Source organism: Eumetopias jubatus, unplaced genomic scaffold, assembly GCF_037043125.1.
Source record: "Eumetopias jubatus isolate StellerSeaLion01/CBP00866 unplaced genomic scaffold, mEumJub1_p1.0 scaffold_15, whole genome shotgun sequence".
Lineage (NCBI taxonomy): Eukaryota > Metazoa > Chordata > Mammalia > Carnivora > Otariidae > Eumetopias > Eumetopias jubatus.
Genome location: NW_028274821.1, coordinates 64,058,350 through 64,081,804, shown reverse-complemented (window position 1 = coordinate 64,081,804; position 23,455 = coordinate 64,058,350). Strand labels below are relative to the sequence as shown.

At 38.8% G+C, this 23,455-nt stretch overlaps 2 protein-coding genes across 3 annotated transcripts in view; both read right to left on the bottom strand.

The window, feature by feature from the left end:
- Nucleotides 1-2,191: 2,191 nt before the first annotated feature.
- Nucleotides 2,192-11,109, bottom strand: CAVIN4 (caveolae associated protein 4). Its single transcript, XM_028108643.2, has 2 exons — nt 10,702-11,109; nt 2,192-2,869 (listed from the first exon to the last, which is right to left on the bottom strand). Exons 1-2 carry the CDS (start codon nt 11,107-11,109, stop codon nt 2,192-2,194), a joined length of 1,086 nt encoding a protein of 361 aa, XP_027964444.1.
- Nucleotides 11,110-12,601: 1,492 nt separating this feature from the next.
- The window catches only part of LOC114213589 (myb/SANT-like DNA-binding domain-containing protein 3), a 123,359-nt gene continuing 112,505 nt past the window's right edge, over nt 12,602-23,455 (bottom strand). For both annotated transcript variants that reach the window (XM_088018942.1, XM_028108845.2), the window contains 2 exons: nt 16,643-16,801; nt 12,602-12,748 (listed from right to left, as the gene is read on the bottom strand). In XM_088018942.1, coding sequence (XP_087875068.1) covers nt 12,664-12,748; nt 16,643-16,801 — 244 coding nt within the window. In that variant the 3' untranslated portion in view covers nt 12,602-12,663. The remainder of the gene's footprint in view (nt 12,749-16,642; nt 16,802-23,455) is intronic.

Sequence of the window (23,455 nt, the reverse complement as noted above, 5' to 3'; positions counted from 1 at the left end):
AAGGGAAAAAATTATGAATGGAGAATCGAGAAATACCCTAAATATGGTGGAAAATGTCAAGAGACAGAAGCAATATGAAGGGAAAAATCCTAGTACCAAGAAAGCAGTATAAGGTTTCAGTGAAACTCTGGTAACATTCAATTGTGTTTCTGGGGTGTACAAAGTCTATCAGGATGAAAAGCTGACCAGGTTATAATGCTTTTCACATCAAAATTCAGATATATCCATATGGGAAATGTTCCATAATGTCAAGTCTGGTGATATAATAGGTCAGTAAGCAAACAAACCTTACAAAAATTCCTTGACAGTAATATTTACAGAAAAATATTTTAGCCCAATTGACATTTACTCTGCGTAGGGCTAGAAAAAAGAAAAAGCTTACAACTTCTTATATTCTTCTTAACTTAGAAACATATCTATTATGAGAAGGGTTACTGTATCAAATTCATGCCATGTTATTTGATTAGAGAAAATATTTACAAATAGGATACCAACATCAAACTTTATAATATTATCCTTTTAAAATTCAAATTTATTATGGTTTAAGGAAATATGTGACGAGGCATCCAAGCTTTCTAAACTACAAAAATTTTTTTAAATTGTTCTTTCCAAAGACTGTTGTAAACACTTTAGTTTTCAATATAAAAAGATAATTGAGATGCACAATTCATGACTTTATGTATTCTTGCAGAATGAAGAGGGAATGATGTTGAATTAAACTCCCAAACCCAAATATCTGGGTAATCAAATACTTTAAAACTGATATGTGTGTGTCTGTCTCTATCTGTGTATATTTATTATAAATTTTAACTACTACAGGAGCACCCCAAATTCTTCTGAAAGCTGCCTGTCTAAACTCTTCAAATTCAACAATTCCATCATTTCTTCCCCATTATAAAACCAGAAGATTTAAACATACCAGAAGTGCAGAACCAGTATGACCATTTCTCTCATTCGAAGAGATTGGTCCAGATTGGCTAGATCTAAAGCTAATCGTTAAGTGGAGTCTGGCTTCCTCCCAAACCAGCTACAATGAATTCCTATGATCACTGTTTTGGACAGACAGGCCCTGAGGGGTTCGCTCTGGAAAACAGAAACATGAGGTCATTTCCAAACCCACTGCATCAGGAAAGACTTTAGAAAGTCCTCTTGAAGACACACTTAGTTTTACGCTTCATGCAGCTCAAAGATGGCTCTAGTCTACTATAGCTCTAAATCAAAAGAAAATTAGAAAAGGAGTTTCCAGGAAACATTTTAAGACCCTACCCAAGGTTGGATTTTAATCTTTGACAAAAAAAAATGTCGAACATTTATTTCTCATTCCTTATTCTGTGAAAAGGCTTCTGAAGACCAACTTTAGCTTCTGTCCAACCTAGGTCTTCAATGCTTGGCGCTCAAGTCTTTTTCAGAAGGTATAATTATTTCAATTCTGTTCCTGAGGAACCAGTGGGGTTTGTTTTCCTCTGGATGTGCTGTTTCCCCAGAATGTGTAACATTTCCTTTGGCCTTCACAACAGTCCTCCGAGATGGGATAGATAAACCCTCTCCATTTTACTGATGAGTTTACTAGCAGGTGATCTGCCAAGTGGCTTGGTATAAGCAAAGCTATAATGCCAGAACCAAATGCTCAAGTGCAGAACTTCCTATTTTTTACACAAAAGCATCAAAAAGATGTGTGACTACACCTAATGAATCTATTTGACTAATGAATTGACTAATCTATTTGAACATATGGATGACATAATCCACACATGGGTAATTCCCCTTTGAGCTTGGCCACAACACCCATCTAGACCAAATTTGAGAGTTCACTTGCAAATGATGGCTACAAATTTGCCCTTCATATGTTTTAGACACCAAACACCTAACTGGCCCTCCCTAAGAAACTGCTTTCCTGCTGGGCAAGAGAAAAGAACTTAAAAATCCACAGCTGCCATAAGAATGACTTAGAAAGCTGATAGAATCATATAAGCCCAGGGGAGAAAAAGGAATTTCCAAGGAAGTTATAAGGAAATGTATAGAATACTTGTGTTATCTTTAAGATTTTAAACATCAGAAATGAAACCAGCCATATCATTCATGTTTTCCTAAGAACAAATGTAAATAACTATTTTATAAATGTAAATGACTAAACAAGAAGCTTGTGATTTAAGAGATTTATACTTATATTATGCTTAGTTCCTCTTTATGATTATTGCTTTAAATCTAGCAAAACAGATTCATCATCCTCCACTTTCACCTGGGGTTTAAAAGTAACTTTTAAAGGCTCAGGGGTGGGGATCTCTCCTCCTTCTATGGGAGGATACACCGCCCTGGCCTCCCTGTGGTCTGTTTCACTGAGCTCATCAGTATAGAGCTCACTGATGGGGCCCAGAGACTCGCTCCTGGCAATGATGTCCACACCCATCTCCCTGACCTCCTCCGCATCTTCAGCCATAGTTTGGTCTTTAGCTTTCCGAAGGCTACGCATCTTAAAAGCTTCCCTTGAGGGAGCTGCGTTAGAAATGGATTTCTTAAACCTTTCCCCTGACTGTTTCAGCCTCTCTCCCGACTGCCTTAACCTTTCTCCCGACTGCCTTAGCCTTTCTCTCCTCTCTGGGGTCACTATTCTTGTTCTAATTCTGTTCACTTTCTTGTCAAAATTCTGCCGTGTCTTCTGCATGTTTTCTTTGGAAAATGCCTTTTTGATATTATCAATGCGCTCCCTGCCTGACTTTCTAAGCCTGGCAGATCTGCTTTCTTCGACATAATATTCTTCATCTGAAGACAGATCTATTGGAGGGTCAAAGACATCATCATCGGTCTCCTGATTCTCAGTTAGGCTTCTGTCTTTAACAATAGACAGGGATGTCGGACACCGAGTCTCCTCCTGAAGGACAGAAAAAGAAAGCACATTAGATACCAGTTCTTTTACTTTCTGGCCATGACTTTTCCATCTCCTCCATGGGCTGTGCACCCTCTGTCTGCTCCTTAACTGTTGGTTTTTCTCAGGGTTTCTCTCTCCTTGTCCCTCATTGCTTCATTTCCCAAGCTCAATTGGAGCAACCTGTTCCACTCCTCCGCTTTCAGATCCAATGCTAAGCAAACTCACCAATTTTTATCTTCACCTCTCCCCTTCTCCTAAGATGAAGACACAATTCTAAATGACAGACAGATGTTACCTCCCTGTAACAGAGACACCTCAAACTTAACATGTCAAACTTAACATGTCCAGGAGCACCTGGGTGCCTCGGACAGTTAAGTGTCCGACTCTTGGTTTCAGCTCAGGTCTTTTTTTTTTTTAAAGATGTTATTTATTTACTTGAGAGAGCAAGTGAGAGAGAGCTAGAGAGCACAAGCAGGGGGAGAGGCAGGGGAAGAAGGAGAAGCACGGGGCTCGATCCCAAGACCCCGGGATCATGACCTGAACTGAAAGCAGATGCTTAACTGACTGAGCCACTCAGGCACCCCTCAGCTCAGATCTTGATCTCAGGGTCATGAGTTCAAGCCCTGCATTGGGCTCTATGATGGACATGGAGCCTACTTAAAAATAAATTAATTAAATAAATAAAAATAAAAATAAACAAATAAAATTTTTTTTTAAATGTCCAAAAATTAAGGTCCACACAGCATCCTCTCCACAGCTGCTTCTTTTCCTGGGCCTCTCAGCACCAACCGCCCTCTAGGTGCCACCCAAAGAGAAATCTCAGAATTTTCAACCCAACTATTTCCTCTCCTTCTCATCCCATATCCAACAGGTCACCAAGCACCATCGATAACACTGCTTAATAACTCCTGCCCCTCCTCCTTCTTTCTTGCCTCTACCAATGTCATAATTCAGGTCTCTGTCATCTCAAGCCTGAACTTTTGCAATAATTCGTCTACCTCCAAAGCATCACCTAAGTACTCCACCCCCAAAACACTAGAACTCATGCAGCAATTCAGTAATGTGGCAGGATACAAAATCAATGCACAGAAATCAGTTGCTTTCCTATACACTAACAATGTAACTATAGAAAGAGAAATCGGGGAATCGATTCCATTTACAATAGCACCAAAAACCTTAAGATACCTTGGAATAAACCTAACCAAAGAGGTGAAGGATCTATACTCTAGAAACTACAGAACATTTATGAAGAAAATTGAAGACACAAAAAGATGGAAAAACATTCCATGCTCATGGATCGGAAGAATACACATTGTTAAAATGTCTATGCTACCCAGAGCAATCTATACCTTCAATGCCATCCTGATCAAAATACCAACGGCATTTTTCAAAGTGCTGGAACAAACAATCCTAAAATTTGTATGGAATCAGAAAAGACCCGAATCACCAAGGAAATGTTGAAAAAGAAAACCAAAGCTGGGGGCATCACACTGCCTGATTTCAAGCTATATTACAAAGCTGTGATCACTAAGACAGCATGGTACTGGCACAAAAACAGGCACATAGATCAATGGAACAGAATAGAGAACCCAGAAATGGACCCTCAACTCTATGGTTAACTAATCTTCGACAAAGCAGGAAAGAATATCCAATGGAAAAAGGACAGTCTCTTCAATAAATGGTGCTGGGAAAATTGGACAGCTATATACAGAAGAATGAAACTCAACCATTCTCTAACACCATACACAAAGATAAACTCAAAATGGATGAAAGACCTCAATGTGAGACAGGAATCCATCAAAATCCTAGAGAACATAGGCAGTAACCTCTTTGACATCGGCCACTGCAACTTCTTTCAAGATACATCTCCAAAGGCTAGTGAAACAAAAGCAAAAATGAACTTTTGCGACTTCATCAAGATAAAAAGCTTCTGCACAGCAAAGGAAACAGTCAACAAAACAAAGAGGCAACCCACAGAATGGGAGAAGATATTTGCAAATGACACTACAGATAAAGGGCTGGTATCCAAGATCTATAAAGAGCTTCTCAAACTCAACACCCAAAAAACAAATAATCAAGTCAAAAAATGGGCAGACATGAACAGACATTTCTCCAGAGAAGACATGCAAATGGCTAACAGACACATGAAAAAATGTTCATCATCATTAGCCATCAGGGAAATTCAAATCAAAACCTGGGAAAACTTTCTAAAGCATAGCTCTGATCACATCCTTTTTCTACTTTAAAACTTTTGGGAACTCATCAATATTCACAGGAGAGAGTCAGTTCTTTAATATGATTAGAAGGCTCTTCAGTTTGAGCTAAACCTACTTTCTAGTCCAGCAACACACAACCACTCTCTGCTCCTCAAACACAGTGTTTTCATCTCTCTATGTCTTTGTATATTTTTTACTACTTTTTTTTTTTGCTTCTTTTAATGCCTTTCACCCCTTTTCAGCTCTGTCAACAAAATATTCAAGAATCAATTCAAATGTCCCCAACTTCCCCCCAAGAAGCTAATTCTTTCTCCAATTTACACCAGAATGACATGTACACACCTCTACTTAGAATACTTAATCACTGTTTGAATTGAATTTGAAGTCTATTCATTTATATACTGAGGCCTTCACTAAATAATAGGTTTGATGAAAGCAGATATGTGTCCTATGTTTTACACCCAGTATCTATCAGAGAGCCTTGTACATAGTAGTTATCCTCAATAAATGACTGTTCAATCAAATAGGATATACACCTTTGTTCAACAGTTTCTAAGCACCTAGCAAGCACCAGTCAATGTTCTAGGAAGTGAGAACCTCCTGAGAAGAAAAGAGTAAAATAGCTTATATTCTTGAAGAGAGAGAAATAAACAAGTTAAATATATAGTCTGTTGAATGGTGGTAAATGCTAAGGTGAAATATAAAGTAGGGAAGGGGGATATGCAGTGACTAAGGAAGATGCTTAGAAAGTCCTCACTGATAAGATGACATCCTGGCCTAGACCAGAAGGTAATGCATATATTTGGGAGGAAAACCAAAATGGGCAAGGAAGGCAGTATGGCAGGAGCAGAGAGATCAAGGGGCAAGAAGAGGAGGAAAGAGGTTGAGAGAGGTAGTGGGAGGGCAGGCTCATGTAGGGTTCTGTATCCAATAATAAGAACCATGGCTTAAGCAGACGGCAGACACTTAACCGACTGAGCCACCCGGACGCCCCTGCTTCCATATTTTTATAATGAAAATTCTTTTCACTAAACTGGCGCCCCTAATAGGAAGCCCTTTTAAAAGTTTTGAGAATAGTGACATGATTTGACCCATGCTGTAAAAGGATCACTCTGGTGAAAACAGGCCCTAGGGGGTGAGATAAGAAGCAAGGAGAGTGCCTGGAAACCCCTGAGGTAAGTCAGATGAGAGATGCATGAAGATGCTGGTAGAGACCATGATGAGCAGCAGTCTGATTCCAGATCTCCTGGGAAGGTAGGCGCTAACAGGACTTACTGCTAGATTTGTATGTGGAGTATCAGAGTCAAGGACGATTTTCAAGTACATGACCTGAGCAGCAGAAGGATGGATTTCCCATTAACTGACATGGGGAAGAAAGCACGATGAAGAGACTGGAGGGTAAGGTTGGGATCCAAGATGTCAAGTAGGCAGCTGGGTATACAAGCCTGGAATTCAGGAAAGAGGTCTGGACTAGAGATATAACTTTAGGAATCATTAATGTCAAGAACTAAAAATCATGAAACCAGATGAAGGAGACTCCTAAGAGACTGAGTGAATGGGTCAACACTCAATGTTATCCAAACTTCTTGGGGCCAAGGTAAATTTCAGAATTCAGAATATTCAGATTTGGGGAAAAAATATATTACACTACATTTCCAGTCAGACCTTGGGAAGAAACAATTCTGTGAAATAATTATGAATATTCACTCTAAGGTAGGATAAAGAGTATAAACAGCCTTGTGCTATTTCTGATCAGTTTTGTCACCAAATGGGTTCAGGTCAACCCTAGGTCTTGCTACCCAGTATGTTATGGAAACTTTTTTTAGAAATTTTTGGATTTTGGGGTTTAGACAGATAAATGGATTTTGAACCTGTAGATAAAAAGGAAGAGATGAGAAAGAACCAAAAAGGAGAAATATCGGCAGCGAAGCAGAAGGAAATCCAAGAGAGCAGCACCCCCAAAGCCAAGGAAAAAGAAGTTTCAAGAAGAGAGGGAGAGACCAACTACATCAGATGTGTCAAAGGATAAGGATGAGAATTTGATTTGGGAACAAGGCAGACACTGGAGACCCTTGCAAACCGGCCCAGAAACACAGCTGCTAAAGAAACCCAAATATTTAGGGATTATTTCCAAAACTAAACAGGCAAAACTTTAAGGATGATGAGATTTTTTTTAAGGGAACCCATGAGTTAAAATTTCTAAAAGAAACTATGCTCCTATTTGAGATCCAGATGAAATCTGTTCAATCAAAAAAATTAATATGTAAGAAATAGGTTTATTCCAAAACCCATCAGCCTGACAGTCAAGAAGGTCCTTGGAACCTTATTTCTTTGGATACTTGCTTAAAATTAAATTCTTTGGCTACAGGATTGGAGAGTCTAGCAGCTTAAGAAAGAAGAAAAGGCAGGTGGGCGTCTCATAACTCTCTGATGAATCAGTGAGAAGCAGCAAAATTATTCCTCTCCTTTCCTGACACCTGCTACAGGGAGTAGCTTCAGCAACACCAAGTGGGCTGGTATGGCCTGAGAAGGTATAATTAGAATAAGAAGGAGCCAAAGAATAATTACTGCTTAGTAGGGGGGAAACCCTCACAATCTCGCTATGAAGGAATAAGACATAGCTTAACTCAGGAATCATATACCCTTTTTTTCAATTGCATGAATTATACAAAATCACACTTAAAAACAAAACAAAGGTAGTCAGAGAAAGTACTTGTTACATGGATCTCTTTGTTGCAATTCCTACTGAGTCAGAGATACCATGAGTTAATGAATATACTGTAATAATAATTGAAGATTATGGGGTTGAGTTACAGTTGATTTTCAAATAATTATTATATATCTTTTTTAAAGATTTTACTTATTTATTTGAGAGAGAGAACACAAGTTGTGAGGAAGGGAGTAGGAGAAGCAGACTCCCCGCTGAGCAGGGAGCCCAACCAGGGGCTCAATCCCAGGACCCTGAGTTCATGACCTGAGCCAAAGGCAGACACTTAACCAACTGAGCCACCCAGGCGCCCCTTATTACATATCTTTTTATGTAAAAGTCCAGGTAAAACAATTTTTGTAACAAAGCGAGTACTATAGTCAGAGTAAAGTGGCTCTTATTGAGTATCAAAGTAACCTAGCTAGGGGACTTTTGAATATAGAGAAGTCCAAGGCTTATCATTAGAGAATGGCCAAACATCTCATTTGGTAACTGCAGGCATGTGGTTTGTAAGCAAAATTGCTAGAAGAGATGGTATGACTGCTGGCTCTCATGAGAAGGTCATTAAGGTGAAAGTATGTTCAAAGAGAAATCATAATTGTATGAAAAAGAGCAGATAATTTTTTTTAATGCCAATGTCCAGGATTAGGTGAAAGTTCCTGTGGGAGATAAAATGCGAATAAAGACTGCCCCGAAAAGATGTATCCAGGGAAAAATTTTTGAGGAAAAACCAAGTGGAAATGAAAGTATACTACAGCTGAATTACTCCAGCTTCAAGTTAATTTTAGTAGGACAGGTGATCTCAGTATAACCACTTATACATATTAACTATGAGAATGAAGTATAAGAATGAATTTTAACTAAACATAACCATGTGCACACTGTACAGTGTTCTAACAGCTCATGAATCATCAAATCCATTGTTATTTGCCTTCATCTTTTCTCTACAAGCTCTACGGTTATAAAAGACAGCAGCTGCTTATAGACAAACTTACTGCTCCCTCAACCACCTAATTTCATAGAACCTTCACAGCATTGTATCTTACAAAGAACAAGATTTGACTTAAATTAGCGCCTCTCAGTAGCTTTTTCATACTATCTTCTACTTATTCAACTCATTACAGAAACGCAGAAAAAAAAAAGGAAGTTTCAGGGAATAAATAGGTGAATATAGAAAATAATCTTAACTGTAAAACAAAAAACAAAAATTATGTCTATAGACAAGAGTCGATTAGAACTTTTCAGAAACTTCTTTCCTCTAGCCTTTGTAGATCTTGATTGGTACCTGGTCCACTCTTTGCACAAAGGTTCTCAGGAGAAATGCTAGATACCAAGAATGTTTCCTGGCATGCCCCATGCAAGTGAAGGGTGCAATATAACCCATTCCTGCCAATGCCCCTGGAAGGTGAACTGAAGAATGGATCCTACATTCTCTAGTACCAAATCTAGATCCCCATTATATACACTAACCCTGGGACTGGCCTCTTTTTCTTAAATAAAACAGGTTTTTAAAAACAGATCCCAAATACTACTCTGCCATCCCAGTGTAACTTTATCAGTCAACAGAGCACAATGGAGACTTAAAGTGTAGACAATGCTGTGGAGAATTATGGCCCACATCCCTCATGTCTTATAAATATCTGCCTACATAATCCAACTGTGTTCCCATTTCATTTTGTTTTTACTCTTCGAAGGTTTTCTCCTATGCATAGGGGTATCCATCCATTTTAAAAATACACTGTGATAATGTGTGTGTGTGTGTGTGTGTGTGTGTGTGTGTATACAGTGAATATCCCTGCACACATTCCTGATTTTATGCTTAGAAAAATTCTTTGACATGAAATTTTGGGGCCATTTGTGAAGGTTTGTGAAGGTTCTTAATAACATACCACCAAAACTTCCCTCCAGAAATGTTGTGCCAGTTAATATTCCCACCAGAATATGAAAGTGCTTGTTTTTTTTAACCCTTAAACTCTGAGTATATGTTTTAATAACTGAAAATACTTAAATAGGCAAAAATGGAATTCTGATCTTTTGTCTTTTATGAACAGTCTGATCATGACTTTCCTGTTTTTCTACCACAGGGGGAAGAGTTCAACTTTTCCCTTTTGATTTGTAAGAGTCCTAAAATATATTACAGATACCATGCATTTTGCCATGGATGTGTTCCTATTTCAAAAAATATGAATGCCAAATGCAGAGTAATATAGGAACATAGCGCAATGCACAATGCCACACTGAAACAACTATATTAACTAAGTGGAGTCAAAAGACTTTGAAATCAAACAGAAGCAATTACTTCTATGATTCCAACATTTGTAAAACTATAACAACTATAAAAACACCTGCCTGATTATTCATTATGAAACAGTTTTTCTGTAACCTACATATTACCACATGTAAAAATTCCAACAGACAAATAATATTCCGAAGAGTTTACATTTTACTGTTTAGAGCTTTTCAGGCTCTCCATGATAAAGGGGAAAACGACACTGTGGGACTATGGGTCCTCGGTTTCTTTTTTATACAACGAAGAGGTGTTTTAAACCAGAGACTTCTTAGATCTCTTCTAGAACTAATATTCTCAGTCTCCAAAAGGGCACCATGCTGAGATGGCTAATATACTGAAAGAGCCTTACCAATATTAAGTTTCAAAGGCAAGAAATAGCCTCAGCTATGATCCACAGTTCCTATTACACAAAATAGTTGAGAAACTCCACATACTGATAGGATAGCACATTAGTCAACACAGAAATGGCTTTATCCTGGGATTCTCGCTGATAAAGAACTCCACTCCATGAATATATACAATAGTTAGGATGTGATGCCGGAAACTTCTCATATGACTGGTTGGCAATTCAAGGATGTTAAGATTTTGCAGTAATCAGACCAAACGCAGGTGGTAAGCTTACCTGGAATATTACCACACGGAATTTGTTTTTCTTCATTATTTCCTCTTGCTTGGATTCAACTTTTTTCACGTGAATTTGTTGCCTCTCTACCCGGGCCTTCACGTCTTTAATGTGAGCACTGACTTTTCGCGTTTTCTCAAACAACTTGTTAATGACATAGACTGTATTGCTGTGTGACTGTGAAAGCTTCAACAGGTCAATCTGGACGGACTTTATGGCATTTCCCATTTCCCTGTGTCTCTCCTCTAGTCTCTTCTGGCTCGCCTGCACGCTGTCCACGATGGTGGCTACTTTGTCCAGCACGGTCACAATGGTGAGAGCAGCGTCTTGGTCTTCATCTTCTGTAACGCTTGACAGGCGATTCTGGTGGATTTTATCAGCATTTGAAGCTGACCCATTATGTTCCATTTTAGTTATTTCTCAGTGAAAGATGTCCCGCCACAATCAGTTCTGGCGCTAAGAGTAAAAAGTTAGCTTGGTAACAGGCAACAGGGTTGTTTAAAGGGTTGGAAACCCCACCCCTGGAGACTGGTCAAGTATTTATAACTACAAATACCCACACGTGACTGTTCTGCAACATGAACCCTTGTAGAGCACTGGGTACTGTTCCAAACATGCTTGGAGACTGACTAATGGGCTCAAATAAGTCTGTGTGGAGAGAAGAGGAAAGCTTTAAAAAAAAAAAAAAAAAAAGTTCCCCAAAGCTGCCACGTTACTAATATTAAGCCTAGAAGCCAAATGACCAGAAAAGCAAATGCTGCATGTTGGGCAAAGCTTCTGTCTTTAGATAATTTCAAGCAGTATTTGCAAAAGCAAAAGGGAATTTTGAACTGAAATCTTTTCCTACTTACGTCACATATTAAATGTACTGATTTATCAATAGCAAAGAATGTGGTAAATAAACACACCAAAACAGAGACCATATAGTGAAAACATTATATTATAACATGCTTTTCCAAACCAAATATTAAAATTAATATTTAATTTTGAACATATTCTTAAATTCTACATGCATAATCTAAACTACAAGTTAAACAGCTGAATACATTCTACTCACACTTCAGATCTCTAAACACCAACGATCTATTAATACAGCTATTACTACAGGACAAATTTGGATAGAGGTCTTAGATAATTTTTAAGCTCACCTTAAGAGCACCAATCATTTACAATCATTTTTGCATTTTATTCACAAACACAGATACACTTTGTTTATTTATGTTAAAACAAATATTTTCTTAAAAACGAATGTGTATTAAAGTAGTTTAACTGATAGAGAAGGCTTTATTCCAATCTGTTTGTTAAACAGACTATTTTCACAATATCTAAAAATCTACTTTCCAGTGATCTGTTCCATCTTTGCTACCAGATACTTTTCCAAATTATCAGAATTATTTTTTCAAAGAGAGGAATAATCAAATTCCAATCCATACAACTTATAAATATTTTACATCTAACACACACAACTTTACAGTTCATGCGATAGGCAGTGTCTAAAAAATCAGTTACTAAATCTCAAAAACATTTAAATGTCTATTTAAACACAGTGTCTTCTAGATTTTTTTATCTTTTTTTTTGTAAGAAAAGTAATCTGTAAACATCTTTACCTTTAGTTCATGCTTGGTCATTTGTTGTGGTCATTGTGGAAGAAGTGGGTATGACTTTATAACCATTTGTGAAGTGGTCCATCTTTGCAAAAATATTACATTCCATGGGTAAAGAACAAGTCTTAGAATTACCATGTGGTATAAATTTGTGAAATCAATTTCTGTATTTAAAAACATAAAACAAAGACTACTAAACAGTCCAAAACTGTTGTAGCTGAATATTCTAAATACGAGCCAACAGTACTACACTAAAAATGTCCAAAAATAAGGCCTCTGAAATAAATATTTCCATTCTTTAAAAAAAGACATAATAAATGTACATCACATGGTTAGTGTACATATAAAAGTCATCAGTTTAAACCATTCTGGATGATGTATCTGAAGTAAAATGACCTAGATTTTGCTTCTGTCGCCGTCCTCTGTTGTTTTTAGGGCATTTTCTGTTGAGTTAAAAAAAAAAATAAAGAAAAGAAAAAGGTCATTTTGTTTAAGAGATTTCAAATGTTTCCAAAGTAATACATGTTTCACACACAAAGCCATATTGGGCAAGAGGATGCTGTTTGATATAAGACAAGCTGAGGACCAACATGTCAGACTGCTGTCTTCCCTACACAGCTGGGAGGTGAGAGGGTTAGGTATGGGATGCAGGTGTGAGCACAAGCAAAGCTCACTCCTGGGTCTCTACTGCTGCATATGCCTCCCTGAGAGGAATCCCCGCCCTTCTTCTGACCTGGCAACTCCCTAGCCACAGTGACTGATAAACACATAAACCTCGGACAGTAGAAAGGATCCTGGCCTGTGTGCTTTTCCTGAGCATCAGGACACCCCCAAACTGACAAGAACAGCTTGGATAAAGGAGTAATTAAGAAGAAGTGTGCATGCACAGGAATGAATACATAGGAAATGCTTAGTGATTTTAGACAATGACTCAAAAGAAGTTGTTCCACAGCCTGCTTGAGCAAACCACAGAACCCGATACAGAACTGTCACGCCGGGGATAAGGGATAGTCCTTGACTCTGCTCTCATTTTACCGTACCTGTTTCTCCATGGTGGTATAAATCTCATTGTGTTGTACCCGCTCTTGTGTCTGCCCACTAGAATGCAAACACACGAGTGCTGTGGTATGTAGTGTGGAACAAAGGCACTGGGATCAAATCTGGTAATTTTGAGTTCGGGCTCTGCTAAAAACTAGCTGTGCAACACCCTTTTCCCATATATGAAATATTAAAAATTGAACCAACCTCTAAGATCCCTGCCAGCAAGGAATTTATAATCTAATGGAAAGAAAGTCTTGCAACAAGGAGTGCTCCTAAAGTTCCATGTTTTTAATTCAGTTTCAAAAAGCACTGCTTTGCTTGACTTATTAAAAAGCTTTGATGGTAACACTTTCATTTCATATACTGTATTTCATAAATTTTATCTCACTAATCCTCACTAAAAACACTCTGAGGGAAACAGTGATAGAATCATCTCCATTTCATGGTTGAGAGGCCAAGCAAACCTCTTTAACCGTCACCAACTCACCATGACGTTGGAAGAGTTCCAACTCCCTGGGGCCATGGTTTTGTCATCTATAAAAAAAAGGGGTTTGGCTAGGGTAATGCTTGAGGTCCCTGCTATTCTATCATACTAAGAGTGTAAAAATATGAAAGAAGATTCCAAGCATAAAAGAAGAAAGTTTTACTCATGCAGTCTTGATACGTGAGTCAGTGGGAACATCCTTTTAAAGGGAGATTCCTCATATGGGACAGCCACCACAGGATAAGTGAACAGTTGTCCCATAATGGATTGTGTGGGAGAGGCACTCCTTAAAAATTCAGTGGAGCTAAGTCCAAGTACATAATTATAATATTCTAAATTCATGAAGCAAAACATTTGAGGGGAGAAAACAGTAAGAAGACAGACTGCAAGGAGAAATGTAGGATAAATTCAGCGAGATGGCCCTTCAGTCACAGAGACGGTGGGCAGTGAAGACAGTGTAACACGGTTGCAAAAACACTGTGATGTTCAAAGTGTCTGTGAAGGTAGCGAATGGATATGGGATATCAGTTAGAAGGCACGCCCTTGAAAACTATCTGTCAGGTAATTTTAACTTAGTAGAATAGAATTAGAATTTAGAAGATTATAGCACACTGAGAACAGAAGCAAAGAGCAGGATAAAAGGCTGGATTAGGATTTGTAAAAGGGCTTAACTATCTCCCTGATCTTGAGTAAGGTGCTTCCCCCATCCAGGCCCTCAAGTTTCCTTACTTCTCTAGAACGGAAGGGGTTGACTCAAAGTTGCTTCCTGCTGACTCAACCATCCTTTGATCTTCTTAAAGATGACACTATCACCGGGCCTCAAAAGTCTCCCTCATCTTTACCTTATTTCTTTCTCTCACCCTCCATATAATTCATTACTCCATTCCAGCTTTCCTCGAATAATGTCCTATATGGTTCCCCTGACCTCCAATGAAATTCTGCAGATGACACTCAGATCAACGCTCTGAAAAAATGATTCATACCAAGTCGTTCCCCTGACTGTTCAAAAACCAAGTCTGAACCTTGCTCCCATGCAATGGTCATACCTGGCAAATATATTTCCTGAGATGACTCAACATGGACCTTCCTCTTGAAGGTTCAGTGTAAAGAGGAATGCTTTGGAAATAAGGCAGCACTGAATCCAAATCCAGGCACTTCCACTTACTAGTTGGATGACCACAGGCAAATTACTTAACTTCTAAACCTATATTAAATGGCCCTACTATTACATGGGTTTCTTCTATTTGCCCTTTCTGTTGTCATTATTTTTTAATCATTACATCCCTATTTTAATCTACTGCCCAATTTTTTTTTTAAAAGATTTTATTTATTTGACAGAGAGAGACACAGCGAGAGAGGGAACACAAGCAGGGGGAGTGGGAGAGGGAGAAGCAGGCTTCCTGCGGAGCAGGGAGCCCGATGTGGGGCTCTATCCCAGGACCCTGGGACCATGACCTGAGCCGAATGCAGACGCTTAATGACTGAGCCACCCAGGCGCCCCATCTACTGCCCAATTTTATACTCAGTAGTCTTGCCTAAGGGCAGATCATCTGTTCTGTGGAATAAAGGCCACTGGCAGGGCACCTGGATGGCTCAGTTTGTTCGGTGTCTGCCTTCAGCTCAGGTCATGATCTCAGGGTCCTGGGATCAAGCCCCACATCAGGCTCCCTGCTCAGTGGGGAGCCTGCTTCTCCCTCTCCTCCCCACTCCTGTTCTCTCTCACTATCTCTGTCTCTCTCTCTCAAATAAGTAAATTAAATCTTAAAAAAAAAAGCTACCAATTTAAAATTAAATAAATAAAAATAAAGTCCACTGACTTCAGCACCTAAATTTTATGAAAAGTACCTGTTACTCAGAGAACATTTTTTTTTTTTATAATTTCTAGATTTATCATTTCAGCTCCAGATGGCTGAGAGTATTGAAGGTCTGGCTTCTAGCCAGATCCTGGAGAGAAGAGTCATAAATCCATTATGGCCTGCCAATATCTGTACTTGATATGCTCCGATCCTCTGCCCAGAATAATGCAGAAAAGTGCAGAGATGATGTTGATGGGACTTCTGAACCAAATCTTAAAGGAGGTATGAAGAGCCATGCAAGAAAAAAGACATGACACTGGGAAGCAGAAAGACAATATGAACTGGATTTAGTTTGACTTTTCTTGGGCCCAGAATTGGAATTATATATTTCCACTCAGTTTGGAAAACACCCATTTTATGCTCACTGTAATCCAAGTATGTCTTTTCATCTGGAGTTTGGTTATGATAAATGCCAATTGTTTTAGTTATGATGGAGAATTTTAGAGATGACTTATGATTGTATTCCAGAAAATGAAGTAATGTTAAGACAACGATATAATAAGAAAAGCAGTTTTCTTTAATCTCTGGTTTCTTCCTTTCTTAGTATATTTACTATGGATAAAGTATATTCTTGGGGTATAAAACACCTTCCAGTTCCTCAGAGCTTTAAAAACCTCGGCATGGTCCTTCTGCTATTACCATCATCATCCCCGAGTGCAGTTCTAAGATCCTTAAATTCCTTTACGCTACCGAATATTCTCATGCTCCATCTGCATGCAGCCCAGCTATACCTGTAACCCTGAGAATGAGTTCTTGCCCATATTCTAAAGAAGCAAGATAAGGAGAGGTCAGACCCACATAGAAACCTTAGGCAACTGATCCTAGGACTGTTTTCCTAATAGACTGGAGAACTTAAAGCACCTATGATTTTGAGTGTGCTTCAAGGTTCTTCTTTAATTTAACAGCTATTTACCCACCTCTAATTTAAGTTTGGTATTTCTTAGGTCATTACCTACCTTGTTATGCACATGACAATCGCTACTATAATGGCAATCTGTACAGCTCCAATAATTGCTGCAATAAGAACATGAGTGAGCTTTTGCCTACTTGGCACAACATAGAGAATACTAAAGTCCGTCTTTTCACAATGCTGTCCAGTATAACCAGATTCACATCTGAAAGGGGAGGGGCGAGAAAGATTCCTATGAGAATTGCAAATTTCAATAATTCTAGGTTTTAAAATTAAAAACATAAGAATGATAAATTTATATTGAAAAACCATTGTCATTTACATATTTCCTTAAACTCTATTCAATACGTCTATTTCGCATAGTGCTTCTTTTATCTATCATTATAGGACATTAATTTTTAAGTTGCTGAATGGTCTTTATTACCTTTATTTTAAAAATAGGTACATACTAGTACATTCAGTGGCTAGAATATAGGTAACATCTATTCCCTCACTCTAAGACATAAACCAGTTATTTTCCATTTTCCACGATTATGAATGAGGTAGGGCAAACATTTGTTAAGTGTGCATATTTCTATATTTAGTGTTATTCCTTAGGCTAGGTACTTGGAAATGGGATGACTGAATAAATAGGTATAAACATTTACAGTTCTCTGAACATAGCACCAAATTATATTCAACACACTTTCAGTATACATAAATATAATCATTTAAGATGTGGGGAGGAGGGAGAAAAATAAGTTATTAATGACAGAAACAGAGCCAAGCAGCCAAGTAGGTGCTAATCTTAGAAATTATCTGAATTCCAAGTAAAAGTAAATAAAAAGACAACAACATCAGCTGATAATAATAATTTGACAGGGGGAAACATTTAAGATATTTAACAGAAATTTCACATGTTTTAGCTGACAGAAGTGTAATGTATAAATTAGCCAGCCTTCAGTAAGAGCTGAATAATAAAACCTCTGAAGTGTAAGGATACCGTAGTTATTAACATCCCACACTTCATTTTAAAAAAAGATTTTTTAATAGAGCACACATAAAGAAACCCGGGAGTAGGGAAATAGGAAGCCAGGGGTGATGTGAGTCCACTAATCTCATCCCTGAGATTCCTATACACCTGCCAGAAAGTTTCACATTGAGCTCTAAGTTTACCAGCAGACAAAAAAAAAAAAAAAAAAGTAGTAAGGTAGATTTATAGATCATGGAATGGAATTGAGAGCCCAGCAATATACCCATATATCTATGGTCAACTGATTTTTAACAAGGGTGCTAAAGACTATTCAATGAGAAAAAATAATCTCTTCAACAAAAACTACTGAGACAAATGGACATCCACATGTGAAAGAATGAAGCTGGATCTTTTCTTCACAGCATACACAAAAAATAATTCAAAATGCATCACAGTTCTAAATATAAGAGCGACAACTATAAAACTCTTAGGAAAACAAAAAAAGAAATAAATCCTCATGATCTGGATTAGGCAATGTCTTCTTAGATATGATACCAAAAGCACAAGCAACAACAACAAAAAAGCTAAACTGGATTAAATCAAAATTAAAATCTTTGTTTAAGGATGCTATCAAGAAAGTGAACAGATAACCAAAAGAACAGGAGAACATTTTTGCAAATTATTTATCTGATTAGAGACTTGTATCTAGAATACATTAAAAAACTATTACAAACTCATTAACAAAAAGAAAAAAAATTACAAAATGGGCAAAAAATCTGAATAGACATTTTTCCAAACAAGATATACAAATGGCAAATAAGCCCATGAAAAGACAGCAAGATCATTAGCCATCATGGAAATGCAAATCAAAGCACAATAAGATACGACTCCATACCCACTAGAATGGCCAGAAGCAGAAAGTCAGATAATATCTGTTGGAAAAGATACCGTAGGGAGTGAAAAATGGCCAAGCCACGTTGAAGAATAGTCTGGCAGTCCTCAAAAGTTAAACCCAGAGTTACCATTTGGCCCAGCAATTCCATTCCTGGACACTTACCTAACTGAAAGCAATGCAAGTCTGCACAAACCTTGCAAACAATTATTCAGGGCAGCATTATTCATTAATAGCCAAAAAGTGGAAACAATCCAAATATTCAATTGGTAAGCAGATTATAAAATGCGGTATTATGAGGAACAAAGCACTGACACACACTACAACATGGATAAACCTTGAAAACATGATGCTCCGTGAAAGAAGCCAGACACAGAAGACCACGTTCTACAAGTCCACTTAAATGAAATGTCCAGAACAGGCAGATCGATAGAGACAAAACAGATTAGTGATTGTCTAAGACTAAGGGGGATAGGGAGATTTGGGAATAATAGCTAAAGGACACAGAGTTTCTTCTGGGGGTGATGAAATGTTCTAAAATTGATTGTGGGGATTGCAAAACTGAAAAAAACACTAAATACTAAAACCCACTGGTTTAAAAAAAAAAAGAAGAAGAAGAGGGGCGCCTGGGTGGCTCAGTCAGTTAGGCATCTATCTGCTTTCAGTTCACGTCATGACCCTGAGATCCTGGGATGGAGCTCCGAGTCAGCTTCCCTACTCAGAAGGGAATCTGCTTCTCCCTCTCCCTCCGCCCCTCCCCCTGCTCATGCACACACTATCTCTCTCATATAAATAAATAAAATCTTAAAAAAAAAGAATGAAGGGGCGCCTGGGTGGCTCAGTTGGTTGGGCGACTGCCTTCAGCTCAGGTCATGATCCTGGAGTCCCTGGATCGAGTCCCTCATCAGGCTCCCTGCTCGCCAGGGAGTCTGCTTCTCCCTCTGACTCTCCCCCTTCTCATGTGCTTTCTCTCTCTCATTCTCTCTCTCTCAAATCAATAAATAAAATCTTTTAAAAAAAATGAAAAAGAATTTAAAAAGTGGTAAAATCATTAACATAAAATACAATCTCCACAAAATAAAATCAAACCAGTTGTTCAAAAGAACCACAGTGACTATCATTATTAGATTCAAGGGGATTTTATCTCATTGGTCCTGATTTAAAGAGGGCACTGATGAAATCAGAGAACATCAACCTCAATAATATAGCTGTAATAAATTCAACAATATAATGAAATCTTATAGGATTTTTTAAAATAATGCCTTTTGTGGTAGGCTAATGGTGAAAAGTCAAAACTCAATAAAATAAACAGTTCCATGGGGAGCTGTAACAGTGTCCTAGATATGCAGCTCTCTGACAGTTGAGCTTAATCCAAAGATTAAAATCAGAATATCAAAAAGAATGTATAGGCCATATATTATTCAGGCAATCCTCTTTGGATATTATATTCTGCAACAGAATTTTGGGTTATACTCTCCAAATATCTGAAGTAATAACTTCTAGGGTGTTACTACTTCTTCTATTATTGATTAAAGGCAGATCCAGGCATTTGGTCCTCTACACCCTCTACTCTTTCATCCCACACGCCGTCCATAATAATCTCATCCACCACCACGGCCTCATGTGCTGATTCATCCACTCATCTATTTACTGAGCATCTGACATGTGCCAAGTACTGTAGTAGATATTTGGGATACATCAGTGAGCAAAACAAATGAAGATCCCTGATCCAGTTAACCTCTAATTGGGGGAGGGAGGGTCAATAAACATGATAAGTAAATTAAATGGTATTCTTAGAGGCTGATATGTACTACACAAAGAGAAGAGAGTCCGTTAAGGGACATGATGAGTGTCAGTTATAGGCCAGGAAGGGAGGGTTGCAATTTTAAACAAGATGGTCAGGGTAGTCTTTGTTAAGAAGGTGATGTGTGAGTGGAGACATGAAGGAGGTGAGGGAACCTGCCATGCGGACAACAGGAAGGAGAATGCAGCGGAGAAAGGAAGAGTCTGTGCAAAGACCTTGAGGAGGGGGCATGAGGCATGGCGTGTCCAAGAATAGCAAGTGTGGCTCGCGTGGAGTGGGCAAGTTGAAGGGAAGCAGGGGACCAAGACAGAGAGATGAAGGGGCCAAACTGTATAGGGCTTCTGCACTCGGTGACATGGAGGAGCCACTGAGAAGGTTTTAGCAGAGACATGACATGAACGGACTTTCACTTGAAAAGTCTCCGCCCAGCTGCTGTGTTGAATATGAACTGTAGGATACAATCGGGGAGGCTGTTCCAATAATGCCAGAGAGAAAAAATGGTGACCTGGACTAGGAATAGCAGTGGCAATCGTGAGAAGAACTCAAATTCTGGATATATTCTGAAATAGAGATAATAGGATTTCTCAACTGACTGGGTATGGAGTATGAGAGAGAGAAGTCAAAGACGTATCAGAGGTGTTTCATCTGAGCAAAGGAAAAGGTGGAGTTGGCATCAACAGAGATGAAGAAGGTTGCAGGTAGAGCAGGTTTAGGGGAGGGAAGGCAGATCAGATATCAGCTTAGGTCCTACTGAAATTGAGGAGTCAAGACATCCATGCAAAAATGTCAAAGAGGGAGAGTCTATGAGTCTATGAGTCTCAAGTTGAGGAGAGAGGTCTGGGATTTATGCAAATTAGGAGTCATCAAGATATGTCATGGCAAGCCTTGAGGCTGGGTGGCATCATGAAGGAAGAGGACCAGGACTAGACCCCGGTGCACTCCAACATGGAGAGGTCAGGGAGCAAAGGGGAACTAACCAAGAAGATGCAAAGGAATGGCCAGTGAGGCAGCAGAAAACAGAGAGAGAATGCAATACCTAGAGCCAAGTGAAGAAATGCTTATCACACAGGAGGGAGCAATCAACCATATCAAATGCTACTGGTTGTTGAAAAGCTTATTCGGGTGGATTCAAGAGAGATGGGAAGTGAGTACCTGGAGACAGAGCACAGGCAATTCTTTTGAGTTCTACAAAGAAAAGAAATGGGATGGTCGCTGGTAGGACAGTGAGGGTTTTTTTCCAAGAAAGAAGAAATGAAAATATACATTTTTTGAAAATATACATTTTAATTATATATACATATAAGAATATAAATATATATAAATTATATATATATATAAAAGAATATACGAAACACAGAAAAGGGGGGGAGTATTTCTGGGAGGTGAGAGTAAAAAGTCTGTGGGAGTTCTCTTCATATTGCTTCAGTGTTCTGAGTGAACTTGGAAACAAGATGATCAGCTAAGGATGAGGGGGTACTGACAATCTGAAGAGAAGGGTGACAGTAGAAAGCTGGCATCTAGAACAGAAGGAGAATGAATGGACTGCAGTTCACAAGTCCAACTTGGCAGCTTGTAGGCCCCACTTTGAGTATAAACATCAGGGAGATGCGTTAACCTGGTGGTGTGCTTTTCAACAGCCACGTTCAGCTGGATGGGTAGGCAGTATAGCTGTATACGTATACAGCAGGTCGGAAGGCATGAATCAGGATTATAGTTTTGTCAAGTGAGTATGATAAAGCAAGAGAAGAACTACCATGACTAACCATGGAGTTTAAGCTGGATAAGGAGGGGATGAAGACATGCAAGGGGCGAGGGACGGGGAAAAGGTAATAAAATTGATAAACTGGAGGCCTAGAAGCATGGAAGCAAGGCTGGGTAGGAGCTATAAGGGATATGCTAGGGTAGAATGATTCCCAAACACAGGCCTCCAACCTGCATCTGTCTTATGAATTCTCAAACCGATACATATCCAGCAGCCTACTAGACTTCCATAAGTGGATCCCCCACAGGTACCTGAGACCAAGCATATTACGCTGAACATCATTTCCCCAGAAAGCTCCTCCCTCTTCCCATTCCCTTTCTCCACTCAATTCTGCCTTAGCCAGAAACCCAGGAGATGCTCTTGACTCTTCCTTCCCATGACCCGCCACCAGCTCCCACATACCCAACTGGTCACCAAAACCTAGGGGTTGAATCACCCCATCTTCTCTCTGCAATTCATCTGCCGATCTCAGTGCCCCTATAACTCCTTTACTTAGTTCAGGTTCTCACTCCTTACTAACATTCAGTCTCCTGATCCATTTTCCACAAAACCACCAGAGTGGCTTTCAGATCTGATCACAACTTTCTTAACTTAAATCCTTAAGTGGCTTCTCACTACCTTTAAAACAAAGGGCAAGCTCCTGGGCTGGCACAAATCTTCCTGTGTAAGACCTGCGCCTCTTCTCATGATGTCGATTGCCCTCTTCAGGTTCAAGTTCCTTGTCTGAAGTCCCAAATCATCTCCTGTATATCTATCTATGTATGGCAGCATTTTTCATATTATATTTTAATTGCTTTATTATTAGTCTCTTCTACCAAATGGTAGGGTTTTTTGGAAGCCAAGATCCCTGGATCCCTGTCATATTTGAATTTGAGACCCAAGGGCCAGGAAGAATTTGATACAAAGTAAGTAATAAATAAACAAACAAATTAATGGTGGGATAATGCTAGAAAATTCTAACCTAATAATAGGACTGTGGCTAACAGTTGTTCATCCCTGCCTGCTTACTGCTACCCAAACACATCCACCTACTAGTCGAAGTACATGTGATGTTATGGCCAGATTCTTGTAGACTTTGCAAATGCTTAGACAAAAAGATCTATTGCTTTTTAGGAGTTATACGAGTGCAGAAAAGAGATTCTTTGGCATTTAAGAAACAACTCTGGTCTGGAGAAGAAGGAAAAGTTGATCATCATCACATGGCATTCAAAAAATAGTTACTGAGTAGCTACTGGGCTAGGTCCCACCCTAGGCACTGGGAAGACAGGGTTAGGAAGACAGAATCCCTAACCGAACAGCACTTAGAACCTACTAACATCAACCACAATTTATCAAATACATACTGAGGACCAGCTATTGTGCTAAGCACTTTGCATATATTATCTCATTTAATTTTGGCAACAATTTAAATTTAGCAACAATTTTAGGAGATAGGTACTATTATTATAA